Here is a 23,820-nt window from a genome sequence, read left to right as displayed (position 1 = left end):
TACAATAGCTTCTGTTTTAATATTAATTAAGTTACGAATAAAATAGAGGAATTATCCAAGATGATAGCCGGGTCTATAATGTCCACCTTGATACGGTGGGCGATAGCCACCATAATACGGAGGGCGGTAGCCTCCATGATAAGGTGGACGGTAGCCACCGTAGCCTCCTCCAACGCCACCAAGTAGTGCTTGCTTCACTGAAAAATAAAATGACATTAGCTATAGTTGAAGATGATAAAAAAAAACTTAAAACTGATATACTGGTATAACAAAATATTAATAGCAAACTAAAGAAAATACCTAACTTGAAGTGAATAACAGAAACGCACTACGTTTAGACTATATAGAAAAAAAGTTGGAATCAATCATGCCATATGATTCCACACGCTCTCCAAATCAAACCCAGTAGCTTACTGATGAGGACGCGAGAGAAAGGTTGAGAAGTCCATTTGACAGATTTTATAATAGAGACCTCATGCTAAGTTTTGCATCCAAAGACACCTAAGTGTATAAATACCTTCGTATATTTTTTTTTTTTACTTAAACAACTAGATTAGGTGGATAAAAGAGAGAGATGGTTTTATCTATTTAGCGATAAAAGCATATAAATCATCATATACGCAAGCGCAAGTACGATAAAGAAAAGAAAACAAAGAAACGCAAACACACACTAAAAAAAAAAAAAAAATGACAAACTGCCACCCACCACTCATTACTCAGTGAAACCGAAGCCAGAGCAAAAAGATGATACGTACAATGACCAATGACAAGAGAAATGCTAGTCCTTGGAGCCTCCGGAACATCAATGTATAGTTGAAGAAAAATGAAAGACACACATAAAACAAAGAGACTTCAACTCAAGTAATGGCTTATTCACAGAACTATTTGTTTAAGTATGAGGTTTCTCACTTTGTCATAGACCCGGGAGAAGGATAATATCCCCGTAAATTTGACAGCTACACAGCAGGGAAACAAGGGACATAATAGTGAGGTAAACAATGAAACATACTTTTAGATTCGACCCAGAAATAATATATTTGAGTTTCCTTTAAATTCCAAATTCCTCAATGTTTTCACTTTAGTTAGACTTGTGTGATGTCCAAGTGAGAGATTCTCATCAAGAATAATACCAAAGTACCTGGATATACCAATAACTAGGTCAACTGAAAGAACCCCTTGAAAGACGAATTTTATGCAGCTCAGGGCAAGCCTCAGAAATTCACGAGGAAATCAATAAGCTTAACTTCAAAATACTTAGGGACTGACAGCTAGCGGTAAGCCATAGAATTAATCCCTCAAACAAAACACTCAATTTGATACGGATATCAGGCTCCGTTCTGACAGTAACACCAAGGATACTGTTGTCAGCAAAAGTAACGAGAGTGGCCCTCTCTATTGACACAGGTCTGCCTTTTTTGTAGCATGGAAAGATTCGGGTTGAGACAGATAGTAACAAACTATGAGTTTTTCGTTCGCAGCCATATACATAAGGTCTTTCGCACAAATCAAGAACAGAAATTGCCCTAAAACTGAACCTTGTGGGACACCAAACTCAACTTGAGACGGTGAGTGAAAAAGGATATTCGCGAAAGTAACCTTCCTAGAAAATTGGGTTTCAAAATAAGCGCTAGCATACACTGTTATACTTGGATGAGATAATTTAGAAAGTAGAACTTAGCGGGTCCACAAAACGAAAGCTATTCGGATGTCCAAAACTGTAGCAGCAAGAATCACACTAGAATCAAAAGCCGAAAATACGAAGTTTAAAAAAATAACGCATGTGATCTTTATTGAGTCCTTAGTTTGGAAGCCAAAATTTAATCCAGGAAAAAAAGATTTTTAATTCTAAAAAGTCAAGTAGAAGGGAAAGAATAAACTTTTCGAAGATTTTGCTAAATAAAGACAGTAGAGATATTGGATGATATGTAGGTAGATCAAACCTGAGAGCCATCTTTATAATAAAAAAAGGTCGCTCAAGCTCACTTAACCTAACTAAGAAAAAATTCTTTCTCAAAAGACAGACTTACAAGTCTTGTCAACTCGCAAGAAAGAATCAACGCAAGAAGGGTTTTCGAACGAAGTGCTTCGAACAAAATCTTTTTCATAAAGATGTCGTCTCCCACCTCTCCTCTTTTTGTTCAGGTAAGCATAAGAATGGTTATTTTATGCTACATTTAGCATGTTTCTGCAATAAGAGGGGAGCTATCGCCCCTCAGTACCTATATTACAGACTAAGTCCAAACCATTTCTCAGAATCAAGGGATATTAAGGATTTAATGAAACCCCGATATGTGGTGATCACCTTGGGAATATAAAGTTTTTGTAGATTTAAGGTGCTATAGCTTGGTTTCGGAACACTGACGTTTACTTATTGACGTTGATTTTGCTCTAATTTGGACTTGATTTTCTGATTATCGGATTGGATGTACTGTTTTGTCCTAGGGAACCGGATGGATGAGTAAGGTCCAGAACTAGTTCAAGTGCTCATTTATTTCAGTTACTAAAGTAGGAAGACAGATTTTTTTATGTTTTTTTTTTTTTTTTTTTTTTTTTTTTAGCCAAGTAATAACCGTAATACATTATAAGAAATTACTAGGGGAAAATACAAATTTTTATGTGCCCGACGGCTCCCAAGTAATCTTACCCTACAATTATAAATCATCAACTTACTTCCCAAAAGACCCCCAAGAAGTATTCGATTTTCCACATCCTCTTCACCGTTAGTATTGGCATCTACCTGCTTAGCTTCTCCAGTTTTGGTTGTATTTTTGACAGGAAGGGTGTTTTTGGCAGCATCATCAGCTGGAGAAGGTGCCGACAAGGCTGAAATTCAAATAAGTATCAACGGACCCACCATATAAAACCACAAAAACTTTGAAAAGAACAGTACACAGGTGATAATAAACTATTCTTTTATATATTTTTTTTTCTGTTTTTTGTTGAAACAAGGTTTACAGTTGACTTTAAAATCACATATATATATATATATATATATATATAAATATAAATATATATGTATATACACATATATGTGTGTATATATATATATATACATATATACATATATATATATATATATATATATATATATATGTATATATATATCTATGTATATATGTATATGTATGTGTATATATGCCACATCAGTATATATGCCTGAGTGATTGACAAATTATACACAAACGAATAGTCAGGGCGCCACGCTTGGCTATCTCGCATATTTCAAGAAGAGGGTACGATGGAATGGGGTTATTATGAAGCATATACCAAAAAATTGCCTGAAAGAAGCTGACACCGAAAATAAAACGGCACTTTAAAATAAGGGGGGAGTCTATTAAATTTGGATCTGAACGTCAGATTTTCTGAAAAGTGCTATCTAGCGAGCAAAAACCACAAACGCCGGTTTCAGAAGTCACTTTCCAACGTCCTTTAGAGGAAAAAAGATTGGTTTTATTTTGACTGCTGTTGTTTTAGTATCAAGACCGAACCAAGACAGTCGAAGTAGAGAAAGAAGTACCTGGTGATGGTTTTTGGTTAACTTTTTGGAGGCTGCATAGAATGTGATTTTATTTGTGAGTAAGATATTTTTTGTATGTCGTCACTTGGTCTCATTGGGTAATTTCTCTATTAACCAAAAAGTTTTGAGTGAAAGGGTATTCCTCTGGAGCTTATATTAAGTTCTCTGTGTTTAAGGCCCATTTTTGTTGATTTTATATCCTTTATAAGAGGCCAACCTCCCAGGAGGGATGAAATTTTAGCAGACTTGGCTGAGAGGACGAATCTCCTAGGGAAACTTCCCAAACAAACAACTCAGCTGTATGTTGTACCAGACCCTTATGATGGATTATTTAAAAACACTGAGGGGTGTGAGGTTGTTTCTTTGAAAGACAGTAGTGGTTGCAATGAACGGAGTGAAAACAGGCCTGGAAAATTCTTTTCAATTCGACCGAATATACTTCTCAACAGCTGAGACTCTGTTCAAAGTAAAACAAAGCTTATAGAACGCTTGACTTTTGGACCGGTACTGACCCGCAAAGTCCTTGCTTTTCCAGTGTACCTATCAGGAGAATTTGCATATAGAACTGGAGTATTTCAGTTGCTTCCAGGTAACCAGACTGTAAACTGCGCGAGATTTGACAATGAACTGAGCAGCATATATGGAGAAGCGGATAGTCGTGTCGCTCTTCACATGAGTTTCTGTGCCAGGACGGGTTGCACGGATGTAATCGTGGAAGCAAATAACACAGACATTGTGGTCATCTTGCTTCAGTCTTTTACAACGATTGAAAAGCAAAGCCACACTACCTCTGATGTTTTGGCTCGATTGCAGGACAAATTCATTTCGATCACTGAGCTTCCAAATAGACTGCCCCCATCTTTAGGGAATTCAATTGTGTTTTTGCACTGTTTCCCCGGTTGTGATACAGTGAGCTTCATTTCCTCCAAAAGAAAGAAGACGATCCGTAGAGCAGCTGCGCCGTGGTTACCTTGAATATCTGCTCTTACTGAGCTGTTTTAGGAACAAATCGACCGGGTAGTTGAGCTTGAGGAAGATATTATGAAGTTGTGTTGCGAGATTTTTATCGCCTCATACAGAATATCAGAGAAATTTTCATGTTTAAATGACCTCCGTGTTCACTTGTTCTCTCGCCGAAAACGCTGAAGAGCCTGCCTCCAACCGACGACTCGTTTGCCTTACATTGCCTTTCAAAAGGTGCATTTACCAGTGGTTCATTATGCTTGATTTTGGATGGCAGATCAAGGACAGATGCATAATACCCATTAAATCAAACCTTACTGCTTGGCCATCCACTATTCAGAAAACTTCGCCATATTGCAAGTGTAAATCTCGTGGACAAAAATGTCCGTGTGCAGATAGAGGTTGCGATAATTTGTGCTCTTGTTGCGGGAAGTGCTGCGAGGTCAAGGCTGATTCAGACGAGCAATAATTGTGCGTGACTTGAAATGGAGGGATACTAGGAAAAACCCCATAATGAATTTGGGAATGCGAGTATTAAATAAATAGTGTTAAATCTGACTTTGTTTAGTTTGGTTACCTGCGTCATTGCTGCCATTTTTTATACCTAATGGTTTTAGCTTGTTATGAAGATATTCTATTGCCTCTAGGTATTTCTATCTCGTATTTGAGCGAAAAACTGCACCTCAAACTTTGTGGAAGATGCATTTTCCTGCATGAAACACCAAACTATAATAAAATGTAAAGTTTCGGAGCGTTCCATCCCTCGCAAGTAAGTGCCGTTGGTATTTTCGACTCAGTATGTTCAATTTAGAGGGAGTTGGCTAAATTCTCGTACCTGCTTCATTCCATCGTGGTATGTTTCACATTTTCAACACCTGGCGCCCGGAATATAAGCAGCTCCTGTATATTCTGTTAATAATTTTGTCTTTAAATGATTAATTTTTTTGTATCGGAATCACCCCCTAGGTTCTCATACTTAAGGAATGAGTGTGCCTTAAAGGTTCCAAGAGAGATTTAATCTCCCAACTTTAAAAAATAATGCCACAAAATTTTAGACATCTTCCATGAGTTCCAAACTAACTCCGAAGCACCCATTCTGTTTCACAGTTTTTATCAAATTTTTCAATATCACTTAAGAATCTCATGCTTAAGGAATTTGTGTAACTTAAAGGTTTTCCTCTGAGATTTACTCCCCCAAATTCATCTAATACTGCCCCAAAATTTTAGGCATCTTCTATGAGTTTCAAACCAATATCAAATCACTCATTTTGTTACTTAGCTGTTATCAGAATTTTCAATATCACTTATGATGGGCCGTATATCAGCAACCTCCGCTATATCTTTATTAGGGTGCAGTCAATGCAGTATTCATGATATTTACACCTAAGAGAGAAAAATAAAACATCCCATGCCTACAAAATTGAATTTCTTGAAAAGAAGTGGGATGTTTACTGAGGTTTGTGTTATTTCGTGTGCTGATTTCAAGAATGGCCTTAATCTTTTGACATCACATCACGGTTTCTGAAAGTCTTTAATCTTATTTTACCTAGAATCTTATTTGAAAAGGTTCCATTTCATAGATTTTTGCGTGTGCTATATGACAACGCTGGTTTGATTCATTTAAATCTATGTGAAATAACTACCTTCTTTCTAGACAAGTGAATTATTCTTGAATCGCTTAATTTTTACATGGAGCTTTAGCCGTTCATGGCATAGGAAAGTCTACACCACGAAATAACGCAAAAAAGAAGAAAAACTTTCAGGATATCGCCGGACCATTCCTAGTTTCAGCTTTTACAAAAGACGACATTAGCAAAGCTGGAGAGAAGGCCATGCTTATCTTATTTAAGGCTGCAGAAAATGAAGCTAGTCTTGACCAGGTCTGCTACGGGAAGTTCCTCGAAAAAGTTGGAAGCTTTGGGAAGTATATAGAGTAAAAACGCTCCCACCAACAAGCAATGTTTGCAAGTATCATTCGCTTGGAGCATACTTCCAACTACAAGCGTGGAAAAATGTTGAGTGTCGACTAGATCCTTCACATTATGGCTTGATTATGCGGAAAGGAGAATTACGACCTTTGCATTCAGATAGATCACTTGCATTGCCTTCCCTTCTTTCAGTGTTGCACTGTAATTGCAAGAGCGAGGGTTCGACGCTGCGATGTTCGTGCAAAATGAATGGCTTAAAATGTGCCTGGGCTTGTGGCAATTGTAAAGGAACAAGCGGTTCCAACTGCGAAACAGTTGGTGTTGGAAACCTTGAAGACGATGTTCTTCTTTCGAATTTGTTCTTCTTCGAAGAAGAAGAACAAATTTTTTAATTTTCTTGTTGCTAATTTTTGTTGTTGCCAACTATGCATTTCAACTTCCCCTCCTCCTCCTCATTGTTACTCACCTTTATAAAACTGAGGTTTCAGGCATACTGGACTTTACCTGGACCCAGTCTAGGTTGTTACCAAGGCGCGAGGCTGCAAATGTTTTGCCATAGGACAAGTTTTAATATACAGCTGCAGGTTGAATCGCTCCTCCATCCTCATTCTCTCTCAAAGCTTTAAGCCCCAAACAATTCTTTCGACTTTAAACATTTATTTTCATGTTCATCAGCATAAAAAAGCGTAGAAATGACATATCTAATCACATTTGCGGGTATTTACTCAATCAATATTTTTTGCCTCAACCTCAAATTCGACCTCAAAAAACCTAAATTTGTGAAAGAGCTAGAGCGGATTCGGACTATTCAGATTCGGAATCAGGACATATTTTTGGGTCGTGTACTGAAAGAATCATTTGTAAAGCAAGTTGAGGTTGACCCCCTTTTTTTCACAATTTTCCTAGACTAAAAATACTCTAAGCCTTTTCGAACCCAGGATCAAACATGTCCCTGTGTTCCAATAATGAACCTTATATGTAAACAATGGATAACTAGCATACCTTACAGCCGTTGCACCAGAGGCTGTGGGGGACCATATAATCTCTGAAGGCATAGATTTTAACTTCAGAATATTTTGAAAAAAGTTGATATTTCAAAATTTTGACCTAATGTCTTTAGGGTGAGGGCAGTTAAAAAGAGTGTGGGAGGGGGCTGGTTGCTATTCGACAACTTTTGACTTGTAAGACAGGCACTAGAACTTAAAAAGGGAACTGGAACTTTCAGTTTCCAATCAAACAAGTCCCCTGTAAAGTTTATGCAACCAGTCCTTCGATATAAAGTTTGCTATGGAGAAGAAAAATAGTAAGAATACATTGAAATCTCATGGCTCTCTACTAGAGGCAACACTAGAACGTTGTTTCTGACTGTATTTAAAATATTGATTACCCATGATCAGTACTATCAGACTGAAATATGGCAATGAAGATTATGATAACAAGTGGTCATTTATTTGCATGATTGCTATCATTAAAAGTTATTAATCTAAAATAGTGAATAAACAAATAAAATATTCATGCCGAATTTCTAATACTTTTGTGGCAAGAAACCAAACTTAGTCTTTTTCTTCTTAGCTGTTATCTGTCCACCAAGCCATCTGGACTCTTTGATCTTTCTGGTGAAGTAATGCCGATATTTATGCTTTGTCTTTTCAGTGATAATGCTTTCTTTTCACATTTTCGTTACAATTTTTAACCCATCTGTTGACGTTTTATCTCCATTTCCTCCCCCCCCCCTCAAAGAAAATACAGTGCATAGTCATTAGAAATATTCATTTATTTTGCTAGGAAGTATCACTGGCTACCCTACCTTAGATACAGGCAGATGCTAAGACGAAATTTACTTTATTTGTTGGTATTTAACTGTTACTGAGTTTGTAGGTTGTTGTAGTTAAGACGTAGATGGCGATATGCCTTATATATAGTTCGATAAAAACAGAAGTCAATACAAGCAGATGGCGGAAAACTGTGAGTACATCTGTAGAAAAATGCTCTTTTCAATGAGGAAGTATTACAATCAACACAAAGAGGAAAAGGAAACAAAGTATTACATAAATTTTATCACAAGCATCATAAAACCAACATCACAAGTAATATCCCATAAGTCTTCTGCTGAGACTGAGTATTGAACGGTGTGATGAACGTTCTCCGGGTGAGGTAAGGATGTAGCCAGGCTTTTTTTTGGGGGGGGGGGTACAAAAAACATTAAGAAAAGCATCAAAAATCTGTTTATATGCATTTTTGGGTACTTGTTAATTATTCAGAACATACTCAAGTTCTTGATCTGAATGTAAGATCTGGAAAAGCCGATTTCATAGCAACAAAGACAAGTGACGGGTGACAGAATGCATCGGACTTGTATAATATGGGCTATATATTTGGCTATATATGGGCTATATATATAACCTTGAAGACGATGTTCTTCTTTCGAATTTGTTCTTCTTCGAAGAAGAAGAACAAATTTTTTAATTTTCTTGTTGCTAATTTTTGTTGTTGCCAACTATGCATTTCAACTTCCCCTCCTCCTCCTCATTGTTACTCACCTTTATAAAACTGAGGTTTCAGGCATACTGGACTTTACCTGGACCCAGTCTAGGTTGTTACCAAGGCGCGAGGCTGCAAATGTTTTGCCATAGGACAAGTTTTAATATGCAGCTGCAGGTTGAATCGCTTCTCCATCCTCATTGTCTCTCAAAGCTTTAAGCCCCAAACAATTCTTTCGACTTTAAACATTTATTTTCATGTTCATCAGCATAAAAAAGCGTAGAAATGACATATCTAATCACATTTGCGGGTATTTACTCAATCAATATTTTTTGCCTCAACCTCAAATTCAACCTCAAAAAACCCAAATTTGTGAAAGAGCTAGAGCGGATTCGGACTATTCAGATTCGGAATCAGGACATATTTTTGGGTCGTGTACTGAAAGAATCATTTGTAAAGCAAGTTGAGGTTGACCCCCTTTTTTTCACAATTTTCCTAGACTAAAATACTCTAAGCCTTTTCGAACCCAGGATCAAACATGTCCCTGCGTTCCAATAATGAACCTTATATGTAAACAATGGATAACTAGCATACCTTACAGCCGTTGCACCAGAGGCTGTGGGGGACCATATAATCTCTGAAGGCATAGATTTTAACTTCAGAATATTTTGAAAAAAGTTGATATTTCAAAATTTTGACCTAATGTCTTTAGGGTGAGGGCAGTTAAAAAGAGTGTGGGAGGGGGCTGGCTGCTATTCGACAACTTTTGACTTGTAAGACAGGCACTAGAACTTAAAAAGGGAACTGGAACTTTCAGTTTCCAATCAAACAAGTCCCCTGTAAAGTTTATGCAACCAGTCCTTCGATATAAAGTTTGCTATGGAGAAGAAAAATAGTAAGAATACATTGAAATCTCATGGCTCTCTACTAGAGGCAACACTAGAACGTTGTTTCTGACTGTATTTAAAATATTGATTACCCATGATCAGTACTATCAGACTGAAATATGGCAATGAAGATTATGATAACAAGTGGTCATTTATTTGCATGATTGCTATCATTAAAAGTTATTAATCTAAAATAGTGAATAAACAAATAAAATATTCATGCCGAATTTCTAATACTTTAGTGGCAAGAAACCAAACTTAGTCTTTTTCTTCTTAGCTGTTTTCTGTCCACCAAGCCATCTGGACTCTTTGATCTTTCTGGTGAAGTAATGCCGATATTTATGCTTTGTCTTTTCAGTGATAATGCTTTCTTTTCACATTTTCGTTACAATTTTTAACCCATCTGTTGACGTTTTATCTCCATTTCCTCCCCCCCCCCCAAAGAAAATACAGTGCATAGTCATTAGAAATATACATTTATTTTGCTAGGAAGTATCACTGGCTACCCTACCTTAGATACAGGCAGATGCTAAGACGAAATTTACTTTATTTGTTGGTATTTAACTGTTACTGAGTTTGTAGGTTGTTGTAGTTAAGACGTAGATGGCGATATACCTTATATATAGTTCGATAAAAACAGAAGTCAATACAAGCAGATGGCAGAAAACTGTGAGTACATCTGTAGAAAAATGCTCTTTTCAATGAGGAAGTATTACAATCAACACAAAGAGGAAAAGGAAACAAAGTATTACATAAATTTTATCACAAGCATCGTAAAACCAACATCACAAGTATTAGCCCATAAGTCTTCTGCTGAGACTGAGTATTGAACGGTGTGATGAACGTTCTCCGGGTGAGGTAAGGATGTAAGCCAGGCTTTTTTTTTGGGGGGGGAGGGGGGGGGGTACAAAAAACATTAAGAAAAGCATCAAAAATCTGTTTATATGCATTTTTGGGTACTTGTTAATTATTCAGAACATACTCAAGTTCTTGATCTGAATGTAAGATCTGGAAAAGCCGATTTCATAGCAACAAAGACAAGTGACGGGTGACAGAATGCATCGGACTTGTATAATATGGGCTATATATTTGCTCATTAGGGGGAGGGAGAGGGTAAAGTATAGCGGGTCTGCATGCAAAATGTATTAGCTACAATTATTCTGCGTATTATGAAGTAAGAATTGTTTTCTAACTTCAGGCTGTCCAAATACTGTAAGTAAAGCTGTCCAAATATGGTGAGTAAATTATTTTGTAAGGTTTTGGAAATCATGTTAAGAGATTGTTCAGAAAATGAGGAAATACTTCGCTGGGTGCAAGCGGGATTCATATCAACGTTTAGTAATTTTAACCTAATATTTACCTTGAAGGCATTGAGAAGAAAGTATACTAGAGGGTCGGCTATTCGTAGCATTTTTGGAAATGAAGAGTGCTTTTGACTCGGTAAATAGGAAATTGTTAATCGAGATTCGCTTAGAAATAGGCCTACTATCTTGCTTTGTTCAGATAATGGTAGAGATGTATCGACTTCACAAGTTTGTTGTGAAGGTTATGTGTCTTGTGTGGGAGTGAAACTAGGATATATCTTATATTCTATATGGTTCTCCCAGTTCACTTATGATTTAGATAGTATTACGAAAGATAATGGAACCCCTTATAGTATGTTTGGATTGGTTTTCGCTATTGTTTGTGCTATTCGAAAATGATGTAGTTCTAATGGCAAGTAGGAGAAATGACCTTCAGAAGCAATTGGACATAGTAAAGGATTATTTAGAAAAGAATTATTAGTGTTAAATGCTAAGAAGTCAGTAGTAATAGTATTTTTAAGCAAAGGGAGGCTGATTCTGATGTTAAATTTAATTTTAGAGGAACAATGCTAGAGGTTAAAGAGAATTTTTTTATTTGAGTGTTAGGTTCAGCATGCTAAAGAATATTTCAAGGGATGTAGAAGTTTGTAATTTAAGGCATAATAGATTAATAAATATGCTATTGAGTTGTAGCTCAGGTCAGCTAGCTAGTATGAGGGTTCAGAAAAGTGGGTTTCAGATAAAAGTGGCTTCTAGTCCAAATTATGGGTCAGAGGTTTGGGGTCTCGCTAAAGTAGCTAAGTTACAGGTAGTTTAGCTAAGATATTTTAAGAGAATTTTAGTTTTAAGGGATTCATTTAGTTCAGTGGTACTGAAAGGAGATTTGGAGCTTCTTACTATAAGGAGTACTAGATTGATTGCGAATGGTGAAGTTTCGGGAGAAAATAATTAGGTTACGTGGAGTCCGGCTTCTTAAGTCAGCATATTTGGAGAGTTTGAAGGACGGTAGACATAATTCGTGCCCAAATCAGGTCAAGAGAATACTGGACCATGGTGGCCTGTAGAAGAAGTGGAATGAAGGAAGACGCTCGATGGACGTGAACGTTTCAGTAAGGAAGGAAGTACAGCAAACCCGAAACGACAAGAAAGTCAAGGGCGGCAAGCCTAAAAGGACCAACCTCTGTCTTTGAGATTTTACTGCCAAGCTAAAGATTGTTGGTCGTGGAGGTTTATTTTGAATTCGGGTTGAATAGAGAGGATTTGAATAATATTTTGTTGTTGAGGGTGGAAAGTTTGGATTTATGATATAAGAAAATTTTTGGGAAAATTTACCCTGATGGCCAGCCCCTACTCTTACCCGATGTGTGAATTGGAAATCACACATCGTGAATTGGACATCTTTCATTCGTGAATTGGAATCCATTTCGCCTTGTATGTGACTGTAAAGAGCTGTCTGATTTACGGAATGAATGTTTTGGACGTGTCTGGTAGTGAGCATCGGTTAATTAAGCGGATCAAACAGTTCGTGGTAACGAACTGTAAGTAAGGAACAACCCGGCTCAATGGTAACCAAAACTCTAGAAAACGGTATTTTGATACAAATAGATACATCAAAAGAATTAGATTTTAATGCTGATTTCAAATATATAAGTTTCATCACGTTTAGTCCTACCCATCAAATGTTGGGCGCCTGAGAATATTTGGCTGATTTTCGAAAAAAGGGGGAAAGACCCCCTAAAAGTTATAGAACCTTAGTGAAAATCACACCATCATATTCAGTGTATCAGAGAACCCTACTGTAGAGGTTTCAAGCTCTTATCTACAAAAATGTGGAATTTTGCATTTTTTGCCATAAGAAAGATCACGGATGCGTGTTTATTTGTTTTTGTGTTTTTTTTTTGTTTTTTTTTATTTTTACCAGGGGTGATAGTATAGACCCAGTGGTCCTAGAATATCGTGGAAGGGCTCATTGGAACGGAAATTAAAAGTTCTAGTGCCCTTTTTAAGTGACCAAAAAAATAGAGGGCAACTAGGCCCCCTCCCACGATCATTTTTTTCCCAAAGTCACCCGATCAAAATTTTGAGGTAGCCATTTTTGTTCAGCATGATCGAAAATATTATAACTATGTCTTTTAGGATGACTTAATCCCTCGAAGCCCCCAGGGGGAGGGCTGGAAGTTATGAACTTTACCCAATGTTAACATATAGTATTGGTTATTGGGTAGTATACAGGCGTTTTCAGGGGGAATTTTTTTCTGGTAGTGGGGGGTGGGGGTGGGTCAGGGGTTATATGGGAGGATCTTTTCATGAAGGAAGTTTTCATGCGGGGACGGAACATTGCTATGAAGGGGCGCCGGATTTCTCATTATTATTTAAAAACAAATCAGAAATTAAATATAAAAAAACAAGTTTTTCAACTGAAAGTAAGGAGTAACCTCAAGACTTAAAACGAATAAAAAAAATTAGCTATATGATTGGGTTGACCTTCTAATCAATGCCTCGCTTTTTAAGGCAAATATTTGTTATTACTTCCATAAGAATTATTTATTCTAATGAATGACCTTTGTGATTAAGGGGTAATTTTTCAAGAATTGAAGCATAATTTTAACTTTAGCTTAAAGAGGAAGGTATTGACTAGGGAGCGAACCCCATAATATATGTATTAAAAATATGTGAATATAGAAGTTCGTTACGTAAGTTAATTCGTAAGTTACGCATATTTATTACTAATAAAAACGTTCGTAAATAAAATTCAACAAGTTTCGAGAAAGCCATTTAACCAAATAAAAGTAAAATTAATATGCAAATTTCGTTTTAATTATTCATGCACGGTGAGCCATAATCAAAACCTGCATTAATTCAAAAACGTTCACAAATGAAATAAAAAAAAACAAGTTTTTTTAACTGAAAGTAAGGAACGACGTTAAAACCTAAAACGAACAGAAATTATTCCGTATATGAAAGGGGCTGTCCCCTCCTCAACGCCTCGCTCTTTACGCTAAAGGGTGACTTTCTCACAACTCAATTTTTTTTATACAATGAAATTTTGTTTTGATTGCAAATTTTTTAATTAACTTTAACGAAAATCACACCATCAGATTCAGCTTATCAAAGAGCATTATTAAAGAAGCTTCAAACTCCTATCTGCAAAAATGTGGAATTTTTCATTTTAAATTAACTTTAACGAAAATTACACCATCACATTCAGCTTATAAGAGAACCCTATTAAAGAAGTTTCACGCTCCTATCTGCAAAAAGGTGGAAATTTGCAATTTTTGCTCTAAGAAAGATCACGATGCGCGTTTTTTTTCAGGGGTGATCGTTTCGACCCAGTGGTCATAGAATATTGTGAGAGGGCTCATTCGAACGGAAATTAAAAGTTCTAGTGCCATTTTTAAGTGACCGAAAAACTGGAGGGCAGCTAGACCCCTTCCCACGCTCATTTTTTCTACCAAAGTCACTTGATTGAAATTTTAAGATAGCCATTTGTTTCAGCCTATTCGAAAAATGTAAAAACTATGTCTCTAAGGATGACTTAACCCCCCACAGTCCCAAGTGGAAGGGCTGCAAGTTTCGAACTTTGCCCATTGTTTACATATAGTATAGGTTATTGCGAAGTATACAGACATTTCCCGGGGGATTTTTTCTGGTAGGGGGGGGGCGGGGCTTGGGGAGGGTTTTACATGGGAGGATCTTTCCATAGAGGAATTTTTCATGGGGAAGGGAATTTTTCATGAAGGGGGTGCCAGATTTCCCAGAATTATTTAAAAAACGATCAGAAATTAAATTTAAAAAAAAATGTTTCTTCAACTGAAAGTAAGGAAGAATATGAAAAGCTTTACTAGCAGAAATTATTACATATATTAGGGTGTTCGCCCTGTCGTCAATACCTCGCTCTTTACGCTAAAGTTTTTCTTAGTACGTACTTTCAAAAGAGCAATTTATTCTAATTAAACGGCCTTTGTGATTTTAGCGTAAAAAGACCAGGGGGCGAACCCCCCTCATATACGTATATCCAACCGAAAAGAAATTATTCCGTATATGAAGGGTTGCCTCCTCTTCAATACCTTGCTGTTTATATTATATTTCTACTGTTTGTCCGATTTTTCAAGAGGAGCTACAGAAACACAAGGGCCTTATAATTAAAATAGGAAGCCTTATTAAAAGTCCTAACAGCTATAGTTTAGACCATTCAACATCAGATCGAGAGATCACTGGTTCAAACGTCCACTGATATTAGTCAGAAAAAAGTGAACAGCTGTGACATTTTAACAGAAACTAACATTTTTTCTAACATAAAAATAAAAAATTTTTTAACACAAAATAACTAAAAAAAAATTCAAATAGTTATATTTTTCTCCTAAGGTAGAGGGCGAAGGTGCAGCTTGTTCATTTGTACAACTACAACAGAGTTTATCGTAACGAACTGTAAGTAAGGAGCGATCAGGCTTAATAGTAACCGAAAGTCTAAAAAACTTTAAACTTTCAATCAAGGATTTCATATTTTTCATTCAATTGTGTATTATTTATTATAACGCACTAAAAAAAATTATTGTAACTTACTGAGCACGCCTTTAGGCTTATTGGTTTTTGTTTTATTTTGTTTCGCTTTTAAAATAAAAATTTATTTCTGTAAAAAAAAGAAGGGAAATTAAATTGTTAATCAGAAGAGTATTATAAAAATATTTTGTAGAAAGGGTTATATTTTCAATTCATGCTCCAAAAGTATTTGCTTTTCTTCTTTTTGGTATATAATGTTTATAAAAGTAAATCAGATACACATAGAAACCAGCAATTTGAACTGTAGCGTAAAGAGAGAGGTACTGACTAGGGGTCAAATCCCCTTATATATGTCATACAAACTTACGAATATAGAAGCAAGCTAATTCGTGAGTTAGGTCAGATCAAAATTCCGAGAAAGCCATTTAGCCAATCAAAAGGAAATTCTGTTCGCCTGAGAAATTTTGCCTTATTTTCAAAAAAAGAGGAAAACTACACCTAAACGTCATAGAACTTTAATGCAAATCATCATCAGATTCAGCATATCAGAGAACCCGACTATAGAAGCTTCAAGCTCCAATCTGCAAAAATATGGAATTTTGTATTTTTGGTCCCCCTTACATACGTAATAACATTTACGTAACAAAAAAAAGCGATACGGCTCAATAGTAATTGAAACTTTAAAACACGGAATTTTGTTGTCAATAAATATATAAAAAAAAATAGGCTTATAATGCCGATTCTAAATATATAAATTTCATTAAGTTTAGCATTACTCACCAAAGGCTGCGAGCCTGAGAAAATTTACCTGATTTTTGAAAGATGGGGGAAACACCCCCTACAAGTGAAAGAATTTTAATGAGATCACACCGTCAGATTCAGCGTATCAGAAAACCCTATTACCTAGGTTTCAAGCTCATATCTGCAAAAATGTGAAGCTTTGTATTTTATGCCATAAGAAAGAAAACAGATACGTGCTTCTTTTTATTATTTTTTTTTCCAGGGGTAATCGTCCCAACCCAGTGGTCATAGAATATCAAGAGAGATCTCATTAAAACGGAAATTAAAAGTTATAGCGCCCTATTAAGTGACCAAAAGTACTGGAGGGCAACTAAGCCCCCTTCAACGCCCTTTTTTTCCAATTTCGTAAGGAGCGATCCGGCTCAATGGTAACCAAAAGTCTAAAAAATAGAACGTTAGTCACAAGAGATACGTCAAAAGAATTAGATTTTAATTGTCATTTTAAAAGTACAAGTTTCATCAAGTTTAGTCCTGCTTTCTAAGAGTTACGTAACTGAGAAAGTTTCGCTTATTTTTAAAAAAAGGGGGAAAGACCCTCTAAAAGCTATAGAACCTTAATGAAAAGCACACCATCATATTCAGCGTAGCAGAGAATCCTACTGTAGAGGTTTCAAGCTCCTATCTACAAAAATGTGGAATTTTCCATTTTTTGCCAGAAGAAAGATCACGGATGCGTGTTTATTTGTTTTTTGTTTGTTTTTTTTTCCAGGGGTGATCGTATCGACCCAGTGGTCCTAGAATATCGTGGGAGGGCTCATTGGAACGGAAGCTAAAAGTTCTAGTGCCCTTTTTAAGGGACAAAAAAATGGAGGGCAACTAGGCCCCCTCTCACACTCATTTTTTCCCCAAAGTCACCCGATCAAAATTTTGAGATAGCCATTTTGTTCAGCATGGTCGAAAATATTATAACTATGTCTTTTAGGATGACTTAATCCCTCAAATTTTAGACTGAGGGATTTACTTTTTAGACTGAGAGATGCCGTAGACAAAGTTTTAAGAGAAGAGCAGTGCGGTTTTAGAAAAGGTAGAGGATGTGTTGACCAAATTTTCACTCTTAGGTTAATAATTGAGAAGTGCCTAAGTTTTCAAACACCTTTGGCCCTCAGTTTTATAGATTATGAGCAAGCGTTCGATTCTGTTGATAGAGGAGCTTTAGTAAAGGTTTTATCCTTGTATGGTATACCAGACACATACATTAAAGTAATTAATGCTATGTACGAGAGTAACACTGCTGCGGTTCAGGTAGGAAATAAAGTTAGCATCTGGTTTTGTATTAAATCAGGAGTTAAACAGGATTGTGATCTATCCCCCTTTATGTTAATTATTTTGATGGACTTCGTCTTAAGGAGCACAGGAAAGGCAATGGGAGACCACGGAATCAAATGGGGAGGAAAAAGTCCCCTGGACTTAGATTATGCTGATGATTTAAGCATCCTAGATGAAAGTGTGAGGAAAATGAATGAAGTTTTAGAGGTTTTGCGAGTTCAGGGTGCTAGTATTGGATTGAAAATTAATGTTAGGAAGACAAAGTCACTAAGGCTAGGAATAAGTGAAGAAGAAAAGGTGACGTTGGGTAATGAAAAGATTGATCAGGTGGGCAGTTTCACTTATCTTGGTAGTATTATTAGTAAAGATGGTGGGAGCAGTGAAGATGTTAAAAATAGAATAGCCAAGGCTCAGGGTGTTTTTTCACAGTTAAAAAAAGTCTGGAAGAATAGGAAGATAGGTCTGCAAACCAAGATTAGAATCTTAGAAGCTACAGTGATGACAGTGGTCAAATATGGCTCTGAAGCATGGACGCTCCGAAAAGCGGATGAAGATTTGCTAGATGTTTTCCAGAGAAATTGCTTAAGGATTGTTCTGGGTACCCGGCTGACTGACCGTATTTCAAACAATAGGCTATACGAAAAATGTGGTTCAATACCGCTTTCTAGGTCTATAATGAAAGAAAGGTTGAGGTGGTTAGGGCACGTTGTGCGGATGAAGGGTGACAGATTGCCGAAGATTGTTATTTTTGGCCAACCGTCTAGGGCTAAACGAAAAGCAGGTCGTCCCCGTCTGCGGTGGGAGGACGTCATAAAGAAAGATTTAAAGGAAATGGGAACTTCGTGGGCGGGTGTAAAAAGGGAGGCTTTGAATAGATTGGGGTGGAGGAGGAGCGTGCGTAGCTGTGTTGGGCTCAGGCGGCTTGGTGCTGCGATGAGTTGTTAGTAGTAGTAGTAGTAATCCCTCAAAGCCCCCAGGGGGAGGGCTGAAAGTTATGAACTTTACCCAATGTTAACATATAGTATTGGTTATTGGGAAGTATACAGACGTTTTCAGGGGGAATTTTTTCTAGTAGTGGGGGGTGGAGGTGGGTCGGGGGTTATATGGCAGGATCTTTTCATGAAGGAAGTTTTTATGGGGCAAGGGACATTGCTATGAAGGGGGCGCCGGATTTCCCATCACTATTTAAAAAAAAAAAATCAGAAATTAAATTTAAAAAAACAAGTTTTTCAACTGAAAGTACGGAGCAACATCAAAACTTAAAACGAACAAAAAAATATTAGCTATATGATTGGGTTCACCTTCTAGTCAATGCCTCGCTCTTTAAGCCAAAGATTTTTTAGTACTTTCATAAGAGCTATTTATTCTAATTAACGGCCTTTGTGATTAAGGGGTCACTTTTAAAGAATTGGAACAAAATTTTGTTTACTTATTCAATGACGGTGAACCAAAATAAAGGCTGCATTAACTAAAAACGATCAGAAATTAAATAAAAAAACAAGTTTTTTAAACTGAAAGTAAGGAGCGACATTAAAACTTAAAACGAACAGAAATTATTCCGTATATGAAAGGGGCTGTCCCCTCCTCAGCGCCTTGCTCTTTACGCTAAAGTTTTTTATTGTTTTAAAAAAATAAAGTTGTGAGAAAGAGTCAAACTTTAGCGTAAAGAGCGAGGCGTTGAGGAGGGGACAGTCCCTTTCATATACGGAATAATTTCTGTTTGTTTTAAGTTTTAATGTCGCTCCTTACTTTCAGTTTAAAAAACTTGTTTTTTTTTTATTTAATATCTAACAGGAACGCATGTGTTACTAAACAATTGTGCAGTTATATATGCTCGTTGAAATAAGGGCTAAACATAGGGCATTAGGTTTGAGGGGATATTTCCTTTAGATTTCTTAGGCGTTGAATTTTATTACGGCCGTGCTTTCTCGTCTAAAAATATTAACCATATTGTGTTTTTTCTTCTTTGGGTTTATATTGTTTGAAGTTTTGTTTTGTTCTTCGGGGTTATTTTGTTGTTTTATTTCCTGTGTTGCTACGGTTCGCGGAATTCTTGCAATAAAATCGTATCTTATTAAAAATATTAATATAAAAAGAATGTAATTCCTTGCAAAAAACTGATTTTTATTTAACTCTAAAATAAAAAAAGAAGATCAAAATACTAAACGGTCACAGCTTTTACTGATAGGCTACATTTAAAGTGAAAATCTTCTGTATTTTTAAGATACACTTTTCGATGTGGATTTGAAAACAATAAAGGACCTTTATCAAGTTTATTCAATATTGAGATTTAAACTAGAATGAAAATGCTTTTGGATTTCCTCTTCATAGAATTCACTGTAGATTTATTTCTTAAATTTTAGTGGCCAGCACATAAATGAAGCCAATTATTCAGCCACATATTGTAACTTAAAATATTTTTTTACTCAAATTCTGAAATAAAATACTGCTTCCGCGATAAGCCTTAACATGTGATTGTTTCTTCTCAAAGAAGTTTTTTTGGGTACTCTGGTTTTCTTTTTGTTTAGTATATCAATTTTTTGTTCGACATCTCTTACTAATCATAATTTTTCCTGCACACAGCTGTCTCTCTAGAAACTGCGTTATTTATTGTTTCTGGATAATCTGGGTTGCAGAGGTAGGTAGAAACCTAGTAAAAGACGATCACGTACAATGTTAAGAAATATAATAGCCCCTAACTCCTAAAAAAAAAGAGTCAGATCAAAACAAAAATTCCACGAATAGAACCTCCTTGTCCGAAACCCATATGTAGGAGATTTTCTGCCCCTTGGCCTTAACAGCAAGGGAAATATATTGGCTTGAAAATCAAGAAAAGTGGCAGCTACTACAGCATTCTGCCTAAACGGCATCTTTTTTTACAGATAGCTTGGTACTGGAACATCGTAAGGAGTTGTTCAATGACTTATTTTAAAGGAAATTAATGGGGTTAAAAACATTTTGTAATTTAAACAAATTATTTTAAAAATAGAATCAATTTTTCTACTAAAACTGCATTTTTATGGCCAATGTTGGCGAATGCCAACTATCATAACCACTAGTATGCTTACATTTGTACCATCGGAGACTTATGAAAAATTGCATCAAAAGACGATCATTGGAATGAAGTACATTGTATAAATTGAACTTAGTTAGCCACTTGATTGTTTGAGGTTCGTCTCTTACTATTTCAAAGAAGAAACAGTCGTAGGCTTTTTCCTGTTTGAAATCAGGTTTACTTTGTTAATTATAGAATATCCTATATAGGGGTCTCGGACAAGGCGGTTCTAATAGCGTACTTTTTGTTTTGATCTAACTATTTTTAGGAGTTTCATGCTATGGTACGCCTTTGTTCAAGTCGATGTTTGTAATGAAGGTTCCAGTTATTTCCCTTTTTTGGTGTATCTTATTATTAAATTCCAAATTATTTTCGCTTACCTCTGATCCTGTTGGCACCCTTGAAAATCCATGTGTCTTCATTCTACCATTTTATTAAAATTACCTACAATCATTACTGAAAGGTATTCTTGATGCAAGATTGTTTTTCTGAACTAAACACTGCAATGAAAAGAGTGATACAATAAGATTCCCCTTTCAAAGCTCTTTCCAAATATAATAGGCCCTGTGGTAAAAATGATAGTTCGCCCTTCCCCTTATAATGTCTGGATACAGCCCAAGGCCTTTGTTACAGTAGCAATTATTATATTAGTGAAGATTAATGAATGCTTTATTGAATAGTTGTACTTGTTGACGTTAAAAAATTTGGTATATTTCCGAAATATTCCAAAATGTGCCTTCCTCTTTAAAGTCCATTTAATGTAGTCTACTAAGAAAAAATAAACACTTGGCCCACTCTGCGTGTCAAAAATCAATAGAGCCCCGATAAAAAAAATACTTTCAAAACAGAAAAGTTTTGGGGCTATTTTTCTGACGTCAAAAATCACCAAGACTTAATTTTTCTTTAATTTTCACTTCTCTAACAAAATGTGGGGTCCTCAAGACCCAGGAAACAATCCCTGAAAGCTTTGAACAAATTAGACACCCAAGATCAAACATGTCTGTTTTATTTTGTGCTGTGAACAATTGGTGATCTGCATAATTTATAGCCCTTTCCCTGGGAAAGTAGGGGCCTGCCATTCCTGGAAGCATATTAATTGGACCATTCGACTGTTCTGAAAACCATGGTTATCTTAAATTTTTTATAATATGTCTCGGAAGGCTACAGGGGGACGCAAAAAAGGACATGGGAGGGAGCCAGTCTCCCTCCAGTCACTTTCGACTCTGATAAAGAACACTTGAATTTTCAATCTCCAGTTGAATGAGCCCCTCCTAATTTTCTTTCCCACATATTGCAGTAGAGTAAAAAAACACTAATGATTCAACAAATAATACATTGAAGGTCCATGGCTCCTTACTAGGGCAACGCTAGAGCATTCCTTGCGGTAATGGTCTTTGCAATAATTTATTTTGACTTTATAGATGTTTTACCTGGTAAGATCAATCCAACGAAGAAAAAAACAGAAATCAATAAAAGCCTCATAATTGACGTTTCGTTACTAACGGTTTGTTGATTATTACCGTAGATTTTATTTGGCCATTGTTTTTATCAGATGGTTGCTTCAGACATTTGTTTGATATGGTTTGTGGTTACTTTTTACTTGTGGTTTTCTTAAGAAAAAGATTTTCAAGACAAGTTTCTACCGTCCTACCAACCATTATTGCCAATAACCTTTACCCACAAACTTCCTTCCGTGTTTCCTTAGAAATAAGCATTTCTAGGAAAAAATATTAGTGACGAAATTTTAGTACAAGATTTCCAGTTAATTTCATCAACAAAACTCTTTTTCTCAACAAAACACACTTGGATTGCCAAATTTGTTTTAATGTTTTGCTTCTGAATATTGTTGAGCTATTCTTCTAGAACAAGAAGGGGAATAAATAATAAATTGAAATATACCGGTATATTAAAGGCAGTGCCATATCTCCTATTACCTTCATTTATCTCCAAGTAAACCCCAAATATCACCAGTAAACCTATGATGTGATGCAAACATGTCTCAAAATCAAATACCCGTTTAAGTATATGCAACCAGAAGGACAAAGGGTCTTCCTTCCCTTGAGATCGCTTCAACGGACTCGTAGCTTTACAAAAAATGAAATAAACAGGATTAGAAGTGTAGTTCTTCATTTTCTTTAACTATCATAAGCGGCCAAATGGTACAACTCTAAAAAAATTTCAACTCTCAACTACTCCTGAATAGCTTATGTTCTAGAATGCTCTATCCTTATGAGAGTTTAGCTCAAATAGTATGCTAAACAGATGAGAGAGATGAGAGAGATGCTTTAACATGGGTGCAGTAAGGTTTAAAAGTTACTTTCACTAAACACAGTATATGGGTACCCAACTGAATTGAAAAAAAAAGTAAAAATAACTGTAATAAAAGCTCTATAAGCACTGGCGGCACTATCGACTTCTTCTACTTAAGATGATGATGATTTATCGTACTGTCTATTCTTTTTTAGTAGCCTTAGACCTGCGTTTGGCAGCTATTATTGGTAATGTAAATTAAAAAAATGAACAGATCTCATCATATTTCGCTTCACATTTGGCATATTTGAAGTGTTTCTTTGAGAATCTCTCGGTGATACAAATACATTCAAATTGCTCTTACCGTCAACTACATCTGAAACAAATAAATTTTGCTGTTTTTGTAGGCAAAGTGACGGAACCTTAGCTTGCATATGTTGCAGTTTTAGAAGTAGCAACATAAATTGGGATAGGCTTTATGTTTTATGGCAAGGTAATACAGCATTTGCTTTTATGCATGGCTTATTTTAAAAATGAAAACGTGGATTGCGTGTCAGACAACAGAGAATCAATATAGTTTTAGTGAGATACAGCGCATTTTGAGACTGAATGTCATGCTTTTTTTGAACTTTTTTTCGGAAACCGTTTGGAAAAAAAGTATATTTTGAAGGTTTCGAGAGGTCAACACAGTAATTTTTAATATGTAGTGAGTAATCAAAACCAAAGTGTTTTTCTTGCAGCACTTTTGTCGGCAAAGTCAACCATGGCCTGGTACAGCATTTTTCCATTTCCTACAAGAATATCCGTCCAGCAACGTAAAGCTAATTTTCTTCCTTTTCTCCAAGCAAAAGAAGAGGACATAGGGCAT

General features: G+C 36.1%; 1 protein-coding gene across 1 annotated transcript; it reads right to left on the bottom strand.

Annotated features, from left to right (window-relative positions):
* Positions 1-22,215, bottom strand: LOC148954323 (uncharacterized). The gene is made up of 3 exons (XM_089087024.1): positions 22,133-22,215; positions 2,671-2,823; positions 1-197 (listed from the first exon to the last, which is right to left on the bottom strand). Exons 1-3 carry the CDS (start codon positions 22,182-22,184, stop codon positions 52-54), a joined length of 351 nt encoding a protein of 116 aa, XP_088943150.1. The 5' UTR covers positions 22,185-22,215; the 3' UTR covers positions 1-51.
* Between the last annotated feature and the right edge of the window lie 1,605 nt (positions 22,216-23,820).

Source organism: Artemia sp. Qi Xiang Cuo, chromosome 3 (assembly GCF_049724085.1).
Source record: "Artemia sp. Qi Xiang Cuo chromosome 3, ASM4972408v1, whole genome shotgun sequence".
In the NCBI taxonomy this organism is placed as follows: Eukaryota; Metazoa; Arthropoda; class Branchiopoda; order Anostraca; family Artemiidae; genus Artemia; species Artemia sp. Qi Xiang Cuo.
This window is presented reverse-complemented; position numbering and strand designations above follow the sequence as displayed.

What these genes read in the sequence shown, in the direction of transcription:
- LOC148954323 (XM_089087024.1), bottom strand. Translation starts at nt 22,184, where the DNA reads ATGAGGCTTTTATTGATTTCTGTTTTTTTCTTCGTTGGATTGATCTTA. An exon ending in CGTTGGATTGATCTTACCAG is followed by an intron (nt 2,824 to 22,132) that starts GTAAAACATCTA and finishes TTTGAATTTCAG; the next exon opens with CCTTGTCGGCACCTTCTCCA. An exon ending in TCTTGGGGGTCTTTTGGGAA is followed by an intron (nt 198 to 2,670) that starts GTAAGTTGATGA and finishes TTTATTTTTCAG; the next exon opens with TGAAGCAAGCACTACTTGGT.